This window comes from Macaca thibetana, chromosome 6 (assembly GCF_024542745.1).
Source record: "Macaca thibetana thibetana isolate TM-01 chromosome 6, ASM2454274v1, whole genome shotgun sequence".
Classification (NCBI taxonomy): domain Eukaryota; kingdom Metazoa; phylum Chordata; class Mammalia; order Primates; family Cercopithecidae; genus Macaca; species Macaca thibetana.
Genome location: NC_065583.1, coordinates 56,887,840 through 56,911,105, shown reverse-complemented (window position 1 = coordinate 56,911,105; position 23,266 = coordinate 56,887,840). Strand labels below are relative to the sequence as shown.

The following is a 23,266-nucleotide window of genomic DNA, read 5'->3' as shown; positions in this document are numbered from 1 at the left end:
TATTCCCCAAAGAGTGCAGACATGAACTCTTAAAATTCTAGGATCTTAAAACACACGCATATATATGACCTTCACACACATATGATCGCATGTAACAAATTAGGTTTGTGGAAAACACTATCAGTTACACAGTACTCTCAAAGTGAAAATACCAGGGACAGGATTTTATTCAACTCCATCTACAGGACATTAGTCAAAGGCACCTGACAGTTTTATAAATGCTCAACTTGAAGCTCTTTGTTAGTGAAACCTCATACTACAAAACTATTGTAGCTTACTCTCCCCTCCCCTTCTCCTGGAATCCCTCTCTTTCAGCCCTGCCAAATAACTGGCTCCCAACGTGTTTGTTCTGTGTCTCTCTTTGTTTTTCCCAAAAGGAAAAAATTAATGGTCAAGTGGGTTTAATTTTTAAATTGGTACAAGAGCTTTAAACACGCTGTAGTGAGAAAAATGCAAATGGAACGCTCTTGCAAATGGCTGCACATTAAACATACATCTTATGACCCAGGCCTTTACTAAGACGAGTTCTTAAATTCTTTGGAGGTCAGAAGTTTAGTTTATTCAGCAAGAATAACTCTATTAACAGCTCCAGCTCCTTCTTGTCACCACAGTAAACATCCACACATTCCAAATCCTGGAAAATGTGAGGCAGTAAAGAGAAAGCTGGAGCTGCCAACAGCCTGAAAACCTTCTAAAGCTATCAGTTCATTGTACGAATGTACAAAGATATCCACAGAAATGGATGGATCGGAGCACATATAAAAGCAGCTACATTGGACTCAGGAGACCAGTTTTTCAGAGGACAGAGTGGAACTGGTGAGGCTTTATCACTATCAAATAATAATAATAATAGTAATAATATCTTACAGCTCTTTAAGCAGATGCCCAAAATTCCACATCAACTTATGTACTGCTATAGTTTTCAGACCCTGATTTTTTTCCTAAATAATCCTATCTTTGAGAAGAGGCTAAGGTTAAAAGTCAAAACTAAGCAGACTTCTAAGCAAAGTGAAAAATAACTCAAGCTTTACAGCTGTTCCAGAAAGTCTGTGGCTAATTTTACAACATCTACCACCCAGTGAGGTCACACTGCAGGAACTTAGTCCTACTCCACACTTGAATAAATAAAATCATGACAAGCAATAAACTGATGGGAGTGCTAAGTCATAGCTAAGAAATGGGAAGACAGCATTTCACCCTAATGAGTAAATTATCCAAGTACAAAAATCTGATGTTCAAGTTTAGGGAAATTAACCCTTACACTTTCCAAATATTATTTTGCTGTTCCTGAAAATGTGCGCACCTAAACAAATTCACTGTGACCTTATTAAGGTCTTGAATCCTTTTTTGTACTTTTCACACCGAAGTGTCAGTCTGAAAGCCTTATCCACCATTTCCCTTAGAGAAAATGAAAGGGAAGGCAAACTGCACAACCCAAGAGAATAACATGATAGAAGCTTGCTCCCCACATGGGACCCCTTGCACTGGAGGGTGACTGAACAGACAAGCAAGAAGAGACAAATTCTGACTCCTCCAACATCAGTTCCTCCCAATGTGGTTCCACGGTATTGTTTCAAATGGCTTCCCAGAATATCTGAAAAACTCAAATTAAAAGTACAAAAAGAAAGAAGAGACCCAAAACTCAAACATTTCTGAAGCCACAAAAGTAAATTTTAATCACTTCCCTCTGAGCAAACAAGAGCTGACCATAGTCATACTTTCAGACCTTTTCTCTGATTCTTTCTTGTATACTCTTTATTTATACTTACCAGTGCCATCTACAAATATTTTTTATTTAATTATGAAACATATCCTACAAGAGTATATTTAATGTAAAATGTAGAATTCAGAGTTCTCTAAGAACCTTTGTTTTTTACCTTGAAACAGCTTGAGCCATTTTCTACCTTTTAAGAATTATACTCAACACTTGTCATCTGATTTTAATTTATTCTTATTTTCTTCTATCATTCCCCAGTTTGTCACTATCCTTAACTATTTTTTCTCAACTACTTCTTGCCCAGCACTTACCCTCAACATTCCCCATTCACTCAGTCACTTTTGAATACATTCACCTTCTCCCTTTGAGTTTTGGCCCTCAAATTTTCCCCCTTGATTCAGAGGAATCGAATGAATAATTGTGACTCTTAGACCCTTCTTGTTACCCTCATCCTGCCCTTACTCCTCTGGCAAATGACCACGATATCAACAAACTGTCATCTCCTTTATCTTTGACCAATCTAACTGACAGGGGAAAAAAACTTCCCCACCCCTTCATTTTTCTTTGTTCCCTGGTACACTCTGAAGCACCCTGCAGCATGCTTCTTCCTTATCCCTTCTATTCTACTCATTCCCCAATGGAGCACTGCAGCTCGTCTTGGTACTTAGTTTTCAATTATTGGTTGGCTTGTTTTGGTTGGCTTGTTAATGACACTGGCCATATGAAACACGTTGTACCTGGTGGTCATGTGCTATGAGACATGGCCAAGATTTGGATCCACTATCGGCATGGCATATACTCTGATGTATATTCCAATAGCGATGATAGATTAATCCTGATCCATTTCCTTTGAACCTTGTTTGTCTTGTGGCCAATGGACTGCATTTGCCAAATGGATTGCCGAGTTAAGGAACAGAAAAGGTTTTATGTCTCTGGCCATAGAAGAGAAGTGACCGGCTTACTAGGGCTTAAGTCTTTGGCCCTGGCCTCATTACTTCCGAGCACCAGCTGGCCACAACCACATCATGACCATGATCCTCACTACGTACAAGAACCTTGGTTCAATTCAGAAAATAAATATAAGCCTCCATAACACAAAAACAACCATGTCAAGATAGACACATTGGTTGGCACCCTAAGAATTACATAAACTTGAGATCTATCTCCCTTCCCAGTTTCCACAATACCTTTTAGGGGCAGAGTAAACCCTAACCCGCTTCTCACAGTCCTTCCATGTTAGCACTTAAAAGAGGAGAATCACTTTTCGAAACACCTGACTCATCCGCAATGTAAAAGCAGCCATGCACAAGAGGACAAACACAGTTCTTCCTTCCAACACAAATCCAGAGAGCGGAAAAAAAACACTTTTCATTCCTCTCTGAATACCGCAAAACCAATTCTCCTCACAGGTGGACATAAATACATCGTGGGGAAGAGGGCATGGGGAAATATATAAAAATAAATTGTATTTACCTTCTTCTGTTTCATGCCACACGATCCCTTCCAAATTCACACTGGTCCCAGGTTCACAGGGCCCAAGACACTCTGGCTCTGTCACTACTCCAACTTCACACGTATTGACACCCACAGAACGAGTCCGAACCAAAAGCTGTTCAACCGGTGCTGCAATATTGGATGAAGATGGGGAAAAGTAGGAGGGTAGAATCTGAGGCGTGAGACTGCTGGAAATCGGCGGTGGTGGCGCTGGCACTGTAAACAGGGGATCAACCTGAAAGACAGACAGGCTTACTGCAGTAGGGCTGCATTCCGTGCATTCCTTTTAATGCAATTTGCTTATACCACTTCTAGAATATATCACCATTCCAAATTCCATTTGCAATTATAATATGCTTTGAGTGTTTCAATGGTGCCAAAATATAAAGTAGAATAGAAATGAGCATTTTGTTTTTTCATGCCAAATAAGGTAAACATGAGAGCGCTAGCTCCCTGAATCATAAGCAGGCCTTCAGTGCTCTTCTAAATTCATCATTGGACAACCGTTAGCCTCAGCAGACGTGAATGAAACATGTTTTGCAAAATTAAGGCTACTTCTGACATGTAATGAAATCTCATTTTAAAAATTATAACATTTTCCAAAGGAGAAACTCCAATAAACACTAAAAATTTAAGTATAAGAGATGAACTAAAACTGTTTTCAAAGCACTTTATAAACCATAATGAATTAAATCACTACTAAAATATATTAGCTTTGCTGAATATATAAATATATGAACTTTACAATCTACACCGAAACATAAAAACTGGATATTGTTAGCATGTATTCAGAATCAACTCCTAATTAAGTGTTCTATTGCAAAGTTTAGCAGAATTCATATCCGGGGGAGATAAATGTGTGTGCCCCACATCAACAGAACTTGAGTTTCTCCAACGCACAAATTCTTCCGTGGTTAAACTGGTAAAGATCCTTAATGAGCTTGATTAAGGCTCAGCCACCATCTCTCTAAATAGAGGAAATGTAAATCACAGCCAACTACAAGATCTTGTGGTGCAATGACATCCCCTTTGCACCGCTATCCCCAGGAGAGCAGCAAAGGAGTTCTTCATCACAAAAAGTTTAAAAGTCTGGCCATAATGAAACCAAAGGCTATGCATGTACTAAACAGTACATTCATTTGGCCCATTGCTAGGACTGCTACAGATAGCTCTGACCCTGATTATTGGTTGTGAAAATGCCACACACAAAGCCCATTTGTACCAGGACTCCAGATTATCTATGTCTTTGTGTTGCACATAGAAACGGCCTACATTTAAGGGATGACACCTCACAAGTATTATCAGTTGGGCTAACAAATCCTGTATGTAAACTGGACAGATCGAAGATCATTCTGGTAAAAATGTTATCTTATTCTGCTGTTCATAGATTCCCAGTTATCCACTGTAAGTTATCTTTTGTAGCCACTTGGCTACAGGCGTGATAGTATATAGTCTTTGTTGGTTTTTGGTTTTTTTTTTTTTTTTTAAAGAAACAAAACAAAAAGAGTGTATTTCAAGAGTCATATGAGGAAGTGTGCTCCTAGTTAAACAGCTGAAGCAGTCATCTGTGTGGGCTCCTTGTTCATATGACTGTAGGAACTATTTCTACAGTTTGCATTTCACTAAAATGATAAACTGACGTTCACTTGCCTGAGTGATCCAAGATGCAACAGAACAGCCTTTCACCCATCTGCATGTTAAAAAAACTTAATTTCCTGCTCTCAAAGCTGCCATAAAACTTCTTTTGCTCCATGCTTTTTATTGTTCTGCATTCTTGATCACAGAGCCCAGGAAAGAAAAGCATTTAACAGCCCCAAACCCCAGGTACTGTGATTTATGCTTTTGTGTAAATGTAGCTTAATGTGGATCAAAGTTCACACTGATAGTTCTTATTTTAAAACTGAGCTGACAAATGAACAAAGGGGTTCTGAGAGAGGAAATTTAAGGGGGAAAAAAACAATGCTACCTAGTAGTCTTTATTACAACTAAAAGACTGTCTGAGATTAGAATCACTTTCCAGAGTCAAAAATAGAGACCAAAGAAAATTGGGGTTTTTTTGGCAGGCTTTCCAGCTTCTTAATTTGTATAGTTAGTTGTAAATTGACTGCAATTCGATGTCACATGTATAAATTGAAAAGAAAAAATAGAACATTATTCTGAAAATATTCTTCATATTACCTGATCAACAGCCTACATTAATATCAAGAGAACAAATGTAGCTTGAATAGGATGCATAAGAAAATGAAATAAAATTAGAGATGAAGAGTCTTACAGCATATCAATTCTCTCTCTGATTTGGAGGTGAGAACACAACAGGGCAATGAGAGTTATGGTGGCAAGATATACTAACACTAGGACTGGCACCAACTCTGATATTAACTAGCTTATGACCCTGGAGAGTCCTTCAACCTCTCTGAGGCCCATTTTCCTCAACTAGAAAACACATTCTTGGCCAGGTATAGTGGCTCACACCTGTAATCCCAACACTGTGGGAGCTCCAAGCAGGAGTATCACTTGAGGCTGGGAGTTGGAGACCAGCCTGGGCAACACAGCAAGACCCCCTTCTCTACAAAAAAGAATTTAAAAATTAGACAGGCACGGATGGGCACAGTGGCTCACGCCTGTAATCCCAACACTTTGGGAGGCTGAGGCGGGTGGATCACAAGGTGAGGAGATCGAGACCATCCTGGCTAAGACGGTGAAACCCCGTCTCTACTAAAAATACAAAAAATTAGCTGGGTGTGGTGGTGGGCACCTGTAGTCCCAGCTACTCGGGAGGCAGAGGCAGGAGAATGGCGTGAACCCGGGAGGCAGAGCTTTCTGTGAGCTGAGATCTTGCCACTGCACTCCAGCCTGGGCGACAGGGCAAGATTCCGTCTCAAAAAAAAGAAAAAAAATTAGCCAGGCACTGTGGCATGAGAGTAGTCCCAGATACTCGATAGGCTGAGGTGGGAGGATCAATTGAGCCCAAGAATTCAAGGCAGCAGTGAGCTATGATCATGCAATGGCACTACAGCCTGGGCAACAAAGCAAGTCCGTCTCTTAAAAACAACAGCAAATGCATTCTTCAGTCACCTAATATTGATGACAAATCCCATCACAACAGAGTTTCTAGACTAAAGCCTTATTTCAACATAACTCCACCTATAGATATATATTTGCATGCAGAAACACGCACACACACACACACACACACACCTCTCTCTCTCTCTCTCTCTCTCTCTCTCTCATATTTATGTAATTTCCAAGTTCAAATTTCTATGGAACCGGGATGCCTTGAGGGGAGAAGCCAGAGTACTTTGGGCCTACTTGTAAATTAATTGTGTGTGTTTCCATTAACACAATCCAAATGCAACCATGAAAGTTCAATTGATATTTATAGCAAGAACGTTTGAGCCCAATTCAACATGTTTTAAAATGAGAAAGACAAGGTTCAGAGAGTTTGACTAAATATAAACTTAATCATAAATAGTACCCCAACGTGATAATAGTCTTTAGACTATTTAAGGCTTTTAAGGCTTAAACCCGATAGTTACTATTGTTTTGAGGTTCACATCTTTGACTTGCACAAGTGAACTTCTCTGTTCGTTTTTCCACTGTAGTATTGGCTTTTCATGGTGACTCAGAACTGCCACTCCCATAGGTACCAGACCAGCACTACCAGTGAGAGGAGAAGCAAATGAGAGGAGAATCGCACCTTCCCCCCATCCACTGTGAGATGTTGGGATTGGGGACGAGGTGGAGCACAAAGTCTACCCACGTGGTCTACCATAGGCCCCTCTTCCTTAGAGGTAGCTAACGAGAACAGGATTTGCAGGTGGGGATTACAGCCACTGCCAGAGGTGTTTTTATTTGGCAGGTATGTTACTTTTTAAAACATTCCAATTTTTTTACCAACACTTTAGTAAATTGGAGAAGAATTTAAATTTCTCCTCTTTCGTAAAATAATAATTGAATAATGTGCTCTCCTGGGCCCACATTCCTCATGGCATCAGCTGACAGGACTGAGCTTCACCGCAGCCTTGCCACGTGACTTGCCCAACCAGAGAATGCTGGAGTTTGTGCTTCTAGCCTCTCCCTGAAATAATCACAGAATGTCGCCTAGCCCGACCTACTCAGTTGAGAGAAAACTGTGGCCCGTATTTGTACAAGTGTAATAAGCTATCTCTAGTGGCAGCCCAGGTACACATAAAACGATGGCATCCCACAAGCAGAAAATTGACAGGAGTTCAACATACACTAGGAAACAGAAGAAGAGTGGAAGGGAAGTAATTCAAAGAGTGTGGCCAATTCTTTCTGCTAGGTAATGCACTCAGCAGGAGCTGCTCCCCCCAAAAGGTTTCAGTTCTCTTGTGTATCTCAGTGTCAAAGGTGAAGTCACATGTATCATATGTAAAGCAGGATTTTAAAGCATTTTCAGTAGTTATTTTTGCCTTATACAAAAGATCAAGTCCACTGCACCCTGATTTCTCAGGTCACTGATCCATACACTGAACCATAATTTCTTCAGCCAATGAAGGTCGTTAAGGCAGAGGGTGGCCACAGTTGCCACAAGGACTCCCTGCAGTAAGGAGGCAGCATACCACGCCTGGAACCTCTGGTTCTGTTAGCAGACAGAATTGGGTTCAAATGCTGACCCTGTCAGTACCTGCTGTGTGGAACCCTGAGCAAGTTACCGGGCTTCTCTTCTCTAAGACTCAGTGTCTAGTTCTAAGAAATGGGAATAATAGTAACAATTACCCCCACAAGAGTTGCAGTGAAGACTCAGTGAGATAATCCGTGCAAAGTGAATGCTCAGCATAGTGCTTAGCTCAGTAAACACTGGCTTAAAAGTCCCTGGTCTGATATTACAGTTCCCTAACCCTGCACACAACCTTCCAAAGCTCCTTTTTATATCCTACTATATTTAACATAAATCTATAATCCCCTCCAAATGCATGGTTAAGTGCGGTTAAAGTATGTTAAAAATATAAGAAAGGGGGCTTAACCTTGAGAAGCTCAGCCTGGGGAAATACTGCTTCTTTCATACACTGGCATCTGGCAGCAGTCGACTGGCTTAACCCACCCCCATTTTACAATTTTATGGCAATGATGGGATCACCATGAAGGTCCTGATGAGTCCCGTACTACTACAGAATCTCCTCCTCCTAATCTCTAGTTGCAGCTTTTTTTCATGCACTGCTGCCCTAACAGTCAGCTCACCTCAACTCTTATCACACATCCACCCAATAATTACTACCTGCCGTGTGCCAGGCACCGTGCAACCTGCTAGAACAAGAGTAGCCCGAACAGACCAGGTCCCTGCCCTTGTGAACTGACTGTGTAGTGGGCAAGACTGTGCACTAGTCAAATAATCATACAAATACAGCAAAATTACAAGGATAATTGTAGAACTACAACCAAAGGACCTTTCATGGTGGCCTGAGAGCAAAAAGTAGGATGTTAATGGAAGACAGGGTGGGGCAGGGATCTGTCTTCATTGGGAGTTGGAATCCCAGCTCTACTGTTAGCTACAAAACCTTAAGCAAGTAGTGTGATCGCTCTGGGGAATCACTGCCTTCATCTGTAAAACGGAAATAACCCCTGGTTCATGTGACTACCACATAAGATCATACAAATAACTTTAGCTCAGGGCCTGGTAGAAGGTAGCACTCAGTAAATAGGGGCTACTGCTATTGTCAATATTAGTATCATTATTACAAATATATCTGAGACCTGCAATCGATAGGTGGTTTGGCCCTATGGGACCAAATGCTAGTATTTGCTGCATTCAAAGGCAATTCACAAGAGGCAACTACAAATCCCTTTCTGAGGGGAGTAACACAATATAGTTCTAATCAGATACTCCTCACTTAAAAATCAGTGTGGGGGATTGTTAGTCTAATAATACTAATAACTGGAATAAAATATCAGAATAGAGAACTGGCCTGTTTCAGCAATGGTTTCTTTGTCAAAGCTCTTTTCTGTCATCTTGATAGGACACTGATGTAACCTATTAGAGCCCAAAAAAAGAGGAAAGCAGGAAAGCAGCCATCTCCACTGGAAAAAAAAAGACCCATAAGTCTAACAGCTGGTGGTGGCAGCCTGTCAAACTGAGGAAAGTTAATGTCAAGAACAGACGCGCGGCAGTCTCTCACTGTTATTTTTGCATGATTATTCCCAGGTGTTGGTGCATGCTGAGCAGTAGCCTGGCTATTTATCACACGAGAGAGCCTAAGAGCATGGGAGGAGGGAACAGGGAGGCTGAAGGGAGACAGGGAAGAAAAGGTTATTTACACAGATAGTGGCACTTAGTGTGTGTAATCAAAGGGCTGGGTTAGGGGCGGGTAATCTGCAGGGAAATCCTGGCAATGTTGTCTCTGTTCACCTTCTTTCAAAGGCTTCCTGAGTGCTGATGGGCAAGGAAGGATCCAAAGATGGAGTGTTGGTGGGGACAGCTTTTCATCACTGGGACATTTCACTGTGTTGGTCAGTGATGCTTTCAGTACCAGGAAACCGACAGCCTGTGAGGATAGGTGGCTAGGGCAGGGCTGGAGAGGGCTCCCTCGAGCACTCCTGCTCCACCCAGACCCAACAAAGAGACATTCAGGTGGCTCTGCTGCCAGGTAGAAGGAGAAGGTGAAACCCAGGACTGCCAAGAAGCAAGCCTCCAGAAGGCAGAGAGATTTCCTCCTTTACCTGGAATCAGGTCTAAACCCTGACAGGGAAGCTTGCCACAGCTTTCTCCCATCTGTTGCCAAAAATATCCACACCTATCCTGCTATTAACCCCTCAATCCCAAGATCGCCAACAACCAGAGGGGGAATGGTGTTTTACTTTGCTCAGAGCCAATATTTTTATAGTCTGTAAGAATGCTGGGGCACGATTACTTAATGCTCACTTTTTCTCCATATCCTGGTATTGGGCTGTTTTACGAGATTGCCCATAGTCACCTCTTCATTTAAAAAGCATTAGAAAGAGACTCCACTACCATATAGGGGAAATCACAGCTCTTTAGAGGTGACCACTGCTGCAGTCTCTTACTTTGCATTTTAACCACCCTTTTTCTGCCTGACGTCACTGCTTCATGAGCAAAGCAGGAGAAGCTTAAAAAACCGTTTCCTTAAATTAGGCACTGATCTTTTCTCCAAAACGAATCAGCAAGGCTGAATTTCCATCCCTAAAGGACAAACCTGTAACAACTGAATTTTGGTCACTTCTAATTCTGCCTTTCGTAAATGCGATGGAGACAACTCTTCCTTTCAGAACCATGATCAAAGCCATTTACGCTTTGCAGCTTGCTGAGAAAACAACATGGGCAAATTCTCACAGAGGGTCTAAGGTACCAGACTTTTTCTATCTCCTTTAATTCTCACAAAATTCCTATTTTATAGAAGCAGAAACTGAAGATCTCAGAGGATGGGCAACTTTATCCAAGGAGCTGAAATTCAAGACCAAAGCTCTCTGATCTTAAAGTCCATGGGCTTTCTCATAAAAATAGTAACATCAGCAGCTACTTTTTAACACACACAACATAGAGGGATTATAACCGTCTTACCACATATAGTGTAGGAGGGATTATACTGTGCATTCTCTCTTTTGATCTTTACAAAATTGTTAAGGGAAGTATTTTACAGATGAGGAAAAGGAAACGTGGGAAAAGTTAAGTAACTTAAAAGGTCACTCAGGGTCGGTGGCTGAGCCAGAATTTGGCCCCACATTGGTCTAACATCAAACGCAAACCCTTCTAAATGTAAAATAGAAGATGAGATGGAAAGAAACCTTTCTCCACGGGTAATTTCTGACCCTTTTCTATATGTTGGAAGCAATATACCTGAATCACCCTTTATTACCCATAGTTCAGAATAGTGAATCTCAGGCTTGCAAGAAAATACTACAATCCCTTCAGAAACCTCACTTTAAAACCTTACTGAAACCAAAGCTCAGCTTTTGTTTTATTGTTATTGTTGTTTTAAATCATCCAATTCTAAAATTACCACTATGCACAGACTGGGAATTATACTGCCATTTCCACTTTCTCATTACCAGGTATGAAGACCAACCCTGCCCTCAAGTGCTGTTCAGGCTTAGCAGCTGATCTGGTAGGACTTGGCCTGGGGATAGACCAGGGCTCTGGCCCCAAGGCCATTGGGGCCAAGACGGATGCTTCCACCTCCAGCCAGAACCCCCACCATGCCAAAATTCCAGAATGCCAAAAATCCGAGGCCGGGTGCAGTGGCTCACGCCTGTAATCCCAGCACTTTGGGAGGCCGAGGTGGGTGGGTCGCCTGAGGTCAGGAGTTCAAGACCAGCCTGACCAACATGGAAAAACCCAGTCTCTACTAAAAATACAAAAATTAGCTAGGCGTACTAGTGGCACCTGTAATCCCAGCTACTCGGGAGGCTGAGGCAGGAGAATCGCTTGATCCCAGGAGTCAGAGGTTGCAGTGAGCCAAGACTGCACTGTTGCACTCCAACCTGGGCGACAGAGCGAGACTCCGTCTCAAAAAAAAAAAAACTCTGGGGTCTGCATGGCACCACTTTGGGATGGAGAGGAAAGGGGGTCACTGACTGTTCGTGTCTGACTGCCAGAAGGGTCCCTATATACAAGTCTCAAAGCAAGAGAATGTACATGTACACAGCTACATGTGTAAAATATGCTTTAAACAGCCGGGACTATTTTTAACTTCATTCTCTAGTCATGACAGTTTTCAAAGCAAAACAGAAGGTACTGAGTATGTAAAGATGGAATATAATTAAACCACTCTACTCAATGTCTTAAATTTCTTTTGTTATGAAGCCAAATTAAATTCCTCCCTCAAAGACCTTGAACTGTGTAGCGTTCTATAGCAAAGCGATATTGGTGGAGGGGGAGCAGACACGGGGACTCTTTTCTACCACACCACATCATTTGTCACATACTTAGCCTCAGTTGTATTCTTTGAAAACCTGTCCTACTGCTGAGCCACAGATACTTAATCTGTTTCAAAAGTGCCGCTGACATCTTTCACTACTCACAGAGCTGTGTGTGCTTTAAATAGTAGCAGTAAATGATCAGTGTTTTCATATCTTGTTCATAAGAGTTCTCTGATTTCCTCTCATCCTATTTCCAAAGACACTTAAAGCACAAAAATAAGCCACAAAGAAAGGAGACCATCGTAAAGTTACTAAAAAAGTCTGTGTTCTTGGATTAATCCTTTTCACAAGGCCCTTTGTACAAAGCTGAAAAGTTCCACGCAAATTCCATTTCTATCAATTAGATCTTGTTCCCAATCCCTTAAGAGAGAAACTTTTTAAAAAGAAAGTTCAATGGAAAATTCTGGATGTTCCTAAACATGGTTGTGCCTATATTAGCCAATAAATCAATTTCAAAACACATGAATAATGCATGTATCTTAGTTGATATTGGTCATTGATAAATACACTGTCCTTGTGTGACCCTTATTTCTCCTTGAAATTAGGTTGAAATCAGGGAAAGGTTAGAAGTCTCTCATCCTTACGCTTCTGGATGCAGACATGATTTTAAGAAGAAAGAAAGGCAGGGAGAATAAAGAAAAGCCCATTTTGGAAACCACCATATTCCGATTTCTCTCAGCTTAACATCAGTTATTTTTCTTATCTTCTTTTAGGGAATCTCACTTGCAACCACCTAAAAGGAGTGTTTTCAACCAAAATTTTACACATTTGAATTACAAACTGGAAACATGCTGGTCATAACAAATGAAATGACAAGGAAGCGCCTGAGTCACACTGTATGGGAGCTATGTGGTGTCCTATAAAGATTGCGGTGAGCTGAGATCCATATAAAGGGAAGGCCACAGAAGCATCCAGAACATCACGGGTCGGTCACAGAAGAAGACAATTTTGACTCCCTGCCCAGGATACTATCTTGGTACCACTCACTTTTCTCCCTGCAAAATCTGAATATTGCTCACATATATTCAACATATGTCTAAGAAGCCTCTTATGTGTGTGTCCTGCCTCTTCTTTCCATACCTCCCAAATGTTGACCCAAAACATTGATCAATTTTAATAAATTAAGCAAAGTTTTGGAAATGTAATTTCATTCTGAATCACAGTTAAGCAACTGGGTAAAGCTCTCCATAGTTTATCACAGAGATGGAATGGTTAGAGAGAACATGACAAAGCTTCCCCATACACCATCTCTATACATGCACGTATACTATATTTCCATCCATATGTAATACTTAGCTACATATCTATTGTCAAGGACTCTTTAAAGAAACATTCATTCTTACTACACATTTAGAGAAAGGCAAGGGTGGGTTTTCTCATCTGATTGTGTAAACTGAGGAAACTTAGTCTTAAGAGATAAATTACTTCTCAGGGTCAGGAGCAAAAACAAGAGGCCATAGCCTGTCCCAATGGGGTCTATCATGCCCTCTACCAAGTTCTAAACCTAAACCACTTTTAAAAGTTTCTTCTCACAGAGCCCTTCACACACACACAAAAACCTCCTTGCTCACAGGTCCATAATTCGGTTTCCCCACCTTGAGAACACAGCAGATTTTATTAATAAAAGTCAACAGATCACTCTCCAGAAAGAACCCTCTTCTAACAGTTTCTTGTGTGTTCTTTCAGAAATTTTATCCATATAGAAACATACAGAGGAAGAAGGAATCACTTTTCATTGTATAGCCTTCTGTGCTGCTTGAATTTTAACATGACCATATACTATTTTATCATTTTTTAAACTAATTTTTTAATGAAAAGATGCTAGGGTGTTCCACTTTAGAGTAAAAGTAAAGCAGAGAGGAGAGGGTAGATGCTTGGAGACTATTATTTCAACTCCTCATGCAGAGGTCCTGAAATCCACAAGTGAGTCCAAGGTGGCATAAAGACCTAGTTTGTGTGACAGGAATCATGTATTAACCCCAGGCCCTCCCCTTTAGATGGGTTGCCATTTAAGCTGCCTCACTGTTGGGGAAGTCATTCCTCCATCCAACAAATTATTGCCAGGTGCCACAATATGCCAAAGGTGAGGAGATGAGCAGTGGTCGAAGAGCCAAGTGTGGTCAGAGCTGAAGACGGTCAGTTAAGCCCAGGGCATTGTGGGAGCACCAAGGGGGTGGGGCAGGGAGTGTGCTGAGCTGTGTGTTAAGGAAGTGGAGGACTTAGCCTGAAGGGATGGGAGGTGGAGTGGGGCTGGGCAGCTCTGGATGGTACACTCTGGGAAGGGGCTGGCAGCTTAGGGGGTGGGGGAGCAGAGAGAGCTAAGGCTGGAATACCCGAGAATTCACAAGAGCCCAGGCCAGGCTAAGAATCTGAGGGGTTACTGTGAAGTTGGAAGTGGGCACTGAGGATTTTAAAGCAGGGGAACGGGAGGATCCGATTGTTCATGTGGTAAAAAGCACACTGGAAGCCACGGGAAAACAGATGAGACAGGGCAAGACTGGAGGAAGGAAGACAAGAAACCATTACAAATTAGCCAGGTGTAGGTGCGTGCCTATAATTCCAGCTACTCGGGAGGCTGAGGCAGGAGAATCACTTGAACCCAGGAGGTGGAGGTTGCAGTGAGCTGAGATCGCACCACTGCACTCTAGCCTGGGCAACAGAGCCAGACTCCATCACAAAACACAAAAAAAGAAGCTATTACAGTACTCCAAGAAGACCTGGCACCTGTGTTGGGGTGGGGGGATAGGGAGGAGGGGTCAGACTCGGGAAGGTGGCAGAGGAGGGCAAACTCAAAGATGTGCCCCAGGGGTCTGTTTCAGTTGGTGACAATGTCATGGCCTGGGATGGGGAGGATGGGCAGAGGATCGCCTGTTGGGCAATGTCTATCAGGCAGATGGATAGAATTAGATCATCCTAGATCAGCTCTGTGACCACTGGCAAAGAGAAAGTAATGAAGCCAGTGGAGTGGCTGAGATGGCTCAGGGAAAATGCAAAGAATGTAAAGAGAAGGGGCGAAACCCTGTAGGCCTCCATAGTGATGGAGCACAAAGAGTGAGAAGGAGCAGAGTGGCTGGAAAGGTACCGGCAAACCTGGAGAGTGGGGTAACTAATCTAAGGAGCGGGGCTCTAAGAGTAGGGAGGTCTGGGCAGTCTGGTGTCCAATGACGCCATGGAGAAGCCACGAGAAGACGCTGCCCGCCCATGGTCCCTGCTTTCCTTCCAGCTACCAGAAGAACAAAGCAGCTGGCTTTTTAAAAGCTGTAGATTCCTAATAATTCCCTTAATTTTACCCTAACAGCCACTGGCAGCCTCACAGTGTTGCCCCTACACCAACCTGGAAACTTTTGTTTCAATTTAGGTGAAGAAATGACTCCACACCATGGCTGCAGTCACCTATTTTTCCATTAGATGATGCATGATCTTTGAGAAACCAGATCCCATCCCCAAATGCCATGACCCTTAATCTTTGTGTGTCACGGACAGCCAAGATAATGAGCCCTTCATTTCAGGAAGCTAAATCACAAAAGTAATATGTATCCTAAATAAGCTTTTTCAAACCTCTATCCCCACCCACCACCTGATCCCGGCCTTCCCAGAATGACGTCCAAGGCACATGCCCCTTAATCACCATTGGTCCCTGAACAGAGATAAACTCTCTCTCCTTCCCTTCTCTCTCACTACTCTTGTATCTTTATATTCACTAGTTCCCTAAGGTGGTTCTACTCTACAAATCCCATTTGAACATCCTCCCTTTCCAGTCTTAGAGCAATGAGCCTTTAGGAGAAGGAATATCGAGGGCAAGTGACCCTGCTTAGGGATTTCTCAGTCCACAGTCTAGTTAAAAGGTCACCAAATGATGATCCATGGTCCACATCTGGCCCACTGCCTGTTTTCCTAAGGCCTGAAAGCTAAGAATGTTTTCTACAGATGAACTTTTGCAATCAATGTAATGACAGCAAACATTAACTTTGAACACTTATTAAGTGGAATGTTATTCTCTCCCACAAGAAAAATTTCATTCTTCTCATCAGTAGATCTGTATTACCGAAAATTGTGCTCAATAATTGTCATTGGATTTTAATTTTTGTCAATTAAAAAATTCTGTGGAAATCTGTTTTCTCTCTTGTTACCCAAGTGCCTACATAATATACGTGATGTTGCCTCTTGGCCTGCAAAGCCTAAAGTATTTACTATCAACCATTTACAGAAAAAAATTTGCCAATCCTTGCTCTAGTGAATTCAAGAGCTCATTTAGGTTCAGTCTTGGACGTTAATATCTGTTGGTGGAGAGGGGGAGGGGGAGTTAACAGTATGTTGGAAGAAGGCAGGAAGGAAGGGAAAAAGGAAGTAGGGAGTGGAGAGAAGTGTAGATTTTAAAAGTAAACATCTAGATCCACGTCTGAATGAAAAATAATAATAAATGTACCTACTACTACCTAACTCTTAAAAAAACCTAAGAGTCACAAACCAAAAGAGATATGAGGAGCCACATTCCAGTTCTAACTTAAGCAGTCATAACGTAAAACATTAAATATTTATTGAACATCTTTTTATTATACTAGCCATTATGCTGGGTGCTAATAATAACCAGGACAGACAAGATCCCTCCCTTCATGGAGCTTACATAAGAAGTAAACTTTTTAAAAAAACAACACTGTCAATCTATGATAACCTCTCTATTCCTAAAAGAAGAAACTTAAGCATCCTATGTAATTGCAATGTGTTTTTGGTACATTTTTAGCTTGAAAACCAGGATACTTTATCTTAATTCCCCCATAAGTGAATGAATTAGATGAAAAAATCAAGTTCTCAAACACATTCTGTTGAGAACTAGAAATGAAACAAGCCCTCCTAGAAACCTGGGGTTCTTTCATCCAGAAATCTAGTCATGGATGAACAACGAAGGCCATCAGTCCCAGAAGCTGCTTCTCACAGAGTATGACAGGTCAATGTCACATGTCACATGTCTCACTAATGCTTTTGAACTGGGTAATATAGTGTAATAAATAGGAGTGTGGTCTCTGTGCTTCAATCTCAGATCATTTACTTACTAGTATAATCTTGAAAATTTACTTAACCTTTCTAAGCCTCAATTTCCTCACCTATAAAGTGGAGATTATAGTATTACCTCATTGTATTTAATGTAATAGACACATCAAACGAGAGATCCTACATAAAGCCCTCAGTATCTCTATCATATAAGTGTTCAACAATGTTAGTTATTACTGTCCTTGCCAATACCAATCTCAATAACAAATGTTCATAAGCCTTTCTTAATTTGTCACATGGCTAAACCAACACATTAAAAACATACTGCTATAGTCTCTGAAAACCAGAGGACAATTTTCAAATTAAATGAAACACTTCAAAATACCTAGGGATGAATTTATAATTGAATATTTAAGGTTCTTTAGAACCAACTACATAATAAGATTTTATTTGGAGAGAACAGTGATTTTTCCTCTTCTAAAAGCTGACATCCTAAGAGAAACCCAGGCTAAGAATGAAATCAGGATCTTCTACTTCTAGTGTCAACATCCATGAGAATTAAGAATGTTTGCCTCCGCTATTTTATAGGGGTACTTCAAGAATTAAATGAAACAAACTCTATGAAAATGGTCTCAAAAGAATGCACGAATTGTAAATAAAAATAAATGTTATTAACCATTTATTCTTGCACAGTTACCAAGTCACCTCATTTACTCTTTAACACAAAAAAATGATGCCACAAAGAAATGAAGGATAGCAGGGGTGGTAAACAGGACCACACTCTCTTGGCATCACATTTCCAGAATATTCATTATTTATTTCTACAAATGTGTCTAATATCCAAGTACGAGCACCCCATGGGTGACAGAGCTTGCCATATCTGCAGCAAAATAAATATTTCTATTATGCACTCCCTTAACCATTAAAATAATTTCTAGCTAGTTGACAAACACCTGCAATATAGCTTTAGCAATATCTAGACTACATTTAAATCAAGTTGATTTGAATCATGATTTAAATAATCAGTCAAGAAAAACTATTATCTTCTAAAATTAAAAAGTGCATGCTTATTTTTTGCCATAATGGTAATATACACACTTCATAAAGCTCATAGATATATGTACGTATACTGCTTTTTAACAGAAAATATTATTTTTAAGTGGTGTAAAAAAATCTTTTTAAATGTTATCATTATTTTTATTTTTAATATTACCAACCAGCCCTTACTTATGCATACATATTTTACATAATGAAAATCATACTCTATACCTTTAATGCATTTATCTCATATTTTATAGCTGCATTAGAAACTCTAATATAGTTGCTTAGGTATCAAAACTAAATGAAGCATCTATTTAAATCACTGAATGGCTATCTCCTCTAAGTTACTCATGGGTATTTTTCCATAGTGCATTAAAATCTAATAACCATCATCAAAACAACTTAAATTTAAATTGTTTCATTTAATAAAAAAAAAAGGAGGGGATTTCCTTCAACCACAAGTCATTTAAATAAGCAGCTTGGTTAATTACCTTTGTTCATCAATGTTAATACTTACCAATAAACATTTATTCCCTGACTATAGTGCTTATTTTAATTACAGTCCTAAAATATACCAGGAAAAAGTAGTGCTCATGTCAAAGCCACTCTTAGGAAGTTGGGAAATAAACTTGCCACCTAGACTTAAGGTCTAAAAGTACTGGATATAACAGGAAGTACTCAGTTAAATCTTACATGACTTTTGTTTTGGTGGAGTGGGGGAGGGTAGGATAGGTGAAATTTTTTCAGGTAGCTTTAGTGTTAAGTGCATTCTCCTGCATTTTTGCATTCTAGAGCTCTAATAACTCTTTAAACTTTAATAAGTTATTAACAAAAGCCCCACTCCCAATCTTTGTCACAGAACATAATTTTATTCTGAATAAAAGTTGTACATTTTGGCTGGGCATCATGGCTCAAGCCTGTAATCCCAGCACTTTGGGAGGCCGAGGCAGGCGGATCACCTGAGGTCAGGAGTTGGAGACCAGCCTGACTAACCTGGAGAAACCTCATCTCTACAAAAATACAAAATTAGCTGGGCCGCGGTGGTGCATGCCTGTAATCCCAACTACGCGGGAGGCTGAGGCAGGACAATCGCTTGAACCCGGGAGGCAGAGGTTGCAGTGAGCCAAGATCGCACCACTGTACTCCAGCCTGGGCAACAAGAACAAAACTCCGTCTTAAAAAAAAGTAAATTTTGATTAAATATTTACCCTCTGACAAATCTTAAAATTATATAAACTTCCCTTGAAATGTGATTTTTAAAACTCATTTTTGCTGGCCAGGAGCAGTGGCTCATGCCTGTAACCCCAGCATTTTGGGAGGCCTAGGTGGGCGAATCACCTGAGGTCAGGAGTTCGAGACCCACCTGGCCAACATGGCGAAACCCTTGTCTCTACTAAAAATAAAAATTAAAAAAATGAGCCAGGCATGGTGGCAAGCACCTGTAATCCCAGCTACTGGGGAGGTCGAGGCAGGAGAATTGATTGAACCCAAGAGGCGGAAGTGGCAGGGAGCCAAGACTACGCCACTGCACTCCAGCCTGGGTGACACAGCGAGCAAGACTCCACCTCAAATAAATAAATACATAAATAAATTCATTCTAAAAAACCAGTTTTTTAAAAATCACAAACCATTCTGATTTAACCATTTCTTTGCAATCTAATATTTGATCTCAAAAATTAAGCAGAGATTAACTAATATTAGCAAAAAGGCTTTTTTGAGGCTCTGGAACAATACAGTCCAAGGACATGCAAAATTAAAAGCAGTAAAATCACCTTAGATATTATTTAGTCCTTTTGTTGTTGTTGTTGTTTTAGTTTTATAAATGAGTAAAGTTAACTCAAAGACCACAGGAGTTTATAGCCAACAAAGACCCAAAACTTAGCAGAAGTTCTCAAAGCTCACCAGGTGCACGCAACATGCAATCTGGTTTCATCTCTGCCGAACACAGAGTTCTGGGCAGATGGGAGACTCTGGGTGTGTCTATGGCCGGTTGAGTGTCCCCATAGGGCAGCAAAGAAGGAAAATGAATACTATGGCTGGTACCTTTTCCTCTTATAAATCCTTTTTGCTTTCTCTTGCCTGTCTATAAAGGAGAATCACACCTTGACGCATGGGCTCAACACATAACATGGCTGAACAATTAGTGCTATCTCACTGCTCCACCCTATCACAATCTGAGCACAGGCCCGCATTCTGCAGACTTCCTCCCTGGTGGCCTCTTCTCTTCTTCTTTCAAAGTGGCATGGCACCAGATGCCATGGCCCCACTCCATTCACCTTGAAGTAGGTAGCAAAAGCAAAACTAGGACCTGCCATCCCAACTTGTACATCTTCCCACTGAAAGCAGGTCATCTTTCTCTGCTTAGCACTCTTAAATACCTTGTTAGGAGAACAAAAAAATTCTCTTTCACATGCGTTAGAAAGTCTAATATTTTGTCTAACAGAAATGAAAAATAAACCTAATCTAAGCTGTCAAAGAATCATGAAATGCTTCTGGCACTTCCATCAAAGTATGCAGAATTGTACGAACTCTTTGAAGAAATGAAACTGCAGTTTATCAAGTGTGATTTATAAGCAACACTGATTTAGCTGGTAGATAACACTGCTGTCTAATCATTAGTAGTCAGACAACAGCCATGTGAACACATCAATTATGGGCCACTGCCAAAAGCCCTTGAGATCTTGGAGATTAACAGCCAATCCTCTGTTTTACAAGCTCACATCAAAAAGAATATTAATAAGAGGAGGGGCGATGTGAAAGCTTGTCAGAGTAATTCAGCCACTAAAACAAGGCATTTTTTTTTTCTCTCTTCTCTGTTGAATTGGCCCAAGGAAGAAGCTGGCATCAGCTACAAAGTGCAATGCTGCCAATTTCTTGGAAAATGTTTTTCACTAGCATATGGGAACTTGTAAGGGTCTGCAAAACTGCTATTTGGTGAATAAAGACAGGCAAGCCTTCTCCATGTCCCTTTTTAATGCTGGAATGAAACAAATGGAGTCATTATTAAATTATTTTTAAATTAACATGCACAATAGGAAATCCACTGGCTTTTTCTCTACCCTCAAAATCAGAAATTTTGTAAAATTTCATCACATATGTGCCATTTTTAATACTTCTGCCATCTACCAATATGTAACTAAGAGAAACTACTAGTACTGACCTGCACGTTAATGAGTTTCTTGAAATTAACATGGTTCTTTACAATGTAGAACAAAAATCAAAATGCACTAAGTGCTTAAATTTCTTCTTTCCAACTATTTGAAGAAGACGGATATAAATCCCACTGATATTTCTGCAATTAGAATTAAACTAGCTCTGACAACCCATACATAGAAAGCACTTGCAAAAATGTATGTCACAGGCACAGCATTCGTTTCAGTGATGTCTGTATTTAACATACACACCAGTGAGGATTGCTATATTTTTGTAAATGATCAGATTAAACCAAACAGCTGGCAACTAACAGTTTAGTGGGGTTCCAGCAGGCTCCCTAATATATGAACATAAGCCACACTGCAAAATGTGTGGTCTGGGTTTCCCTGCCACTTACAGATTTGTTTGCATTCATATCTGTAGAACACTACATTTACCAAGTGTTTTCCTGTTATTTCATTTGTTGTTCACCACTTCAAAATCAGCATGGGGTGGTGGCAAAAACATTAGGGGAGGAAAAAGAAGCATGGGGTTCCTGTTGCTTCTCAGTAGTTAAGCTATTTGCCCCCTAAGTCAGTCACTTAATTCAAGGGCTTGTTGACAAGCAATGGTTAAATCAAAGATTCTTTATGTGGGGATCAAAGATTCTTAATCTGGGGTTCAAAGATTTGTGGAGCCTTAGAAACCTTGTAATTACAGAAGCAAAGGTTTATACATCTGTGTACTTTCTCTCTTCCTTTTCCTGTAGAGAGAGTCCATAGATGCCCAGTAAAATCCTAACCTACCTAGGAGATGAGAACTGACCCAGTGGTAAATTCAAGAGCAAGAGCTGTGCCTCTTCTTCATTACAGTGCATGCTCAATAAACATTTGCCAGACTAAAAGCACAGGCATCATTCTGAACCTCAGTTTCTTCACCTGGGAGCCAGAGCAATAACGTACTCTCTTATGATCTTTGAAGGCTGTCAAAACAACAACAACAACAACAACAACAAAACAACCAACAGGAGTGTGGCTTTGGAAGTACTTAAACATAATGTAACGTGCTACTGAATTCAACACATGTTCCTTGGGTAGCCACATGCCAGGCACTGTACAGAGATTACAAATTATTGATTGTACTTTTTATTTTAGAAAAGAAATAGCCTTCTCAGTAAGTAATTTATCTGAGCGAATGTATTTGGGGGCAACAGGGGTGTCTCAAAAAGGAAACGCTTCCAAGGCTTTGTTGATACTGTATTAGAAGCTCACTCCAAAAGATGTTAGATTTCTCATTAATGGTTGCCATAATCTTCTTTTATAATATATCTGACTATGAGGTTTCTCTATCACCTTTCTGATTATGAAGTTTCTTCTTTCTACCACTTTTCTGGCAAAAATTGTGAATGGTAAGAAAAATAAAACTTAGTAGAGGCTCTATGAAAACTATGCTATAGCTACCTAACACAGCAACACCGGAATTCATTCAGGCGAAACAGACTTTCATGGTAAACATGTATAGCTTCAATCTGTTGAATGTAAACTGAAAAGTACACTTTTTGGAAAAAATAAATTTTAATAACATGTTGTGTTTGATGGGCAACTTCCAGGTGAAAATAAATCAAACCACTGTTCTTTTCAACAACAATTATGGCTATGAATGACCTATGATTAAAGTGTCAGAATGGGCCGTGCTTCATGTTCTTATACAAATTTCAACAGAGAGAAAGGGGCCAAATTCATGCCTGAGCTCGTAATATCTAATTACACTCCAAACTCCTGGGCTGGCTTTTTTTTTTTTTTCCCTTTTACTTTCTCTCTTTTTTTTCCACAAATTAAATCATTAACTTGGTTTAAACCACCTTTCAAAGGTCACACCTAAGCTATATGTTATAATAATCGCTTCTCTCTTACTTTTGAATAACGATTTAAAGAAAAAAGTAGCACTTCATTTTAGCCCTGAAAGTCATGTGGGTAACAAAGAAATCATCAGACAAAA

At 40.4% G+C, this 23,266-nt stretch overlaps 1 protein-coding gene across 7 annotated transcripts in view; it reads right to left on the bottom strand.

The window, feature by feature from the left end:
• Window positions 1–23,266, bottom strand: part of ZNF608 (zinc finger protein 608) — a 123,300-nt gene that overhangs the window by 72,333 nt on the left and 27,701 nt on the right. For 6 of the 7 annotated variants that reach the window (XM_050794544.1, XM_050794543.1, XM_050794539.1 and 3 more), the window contains one exon: window positions 3,191–3,446. In XM_050794544.1, coding sequence (XP_050650501.1) covers window positions 3,191–3,446 — 256 coding nt within the window. Of the gene's footprint in view, window positions 1–3,190; window positions 3,447–14,129; window positions 15,663–23,266 lie in introns of those variants that run through there. The other variant, XM_050794545.1, reaches the window with a different exon arrangement.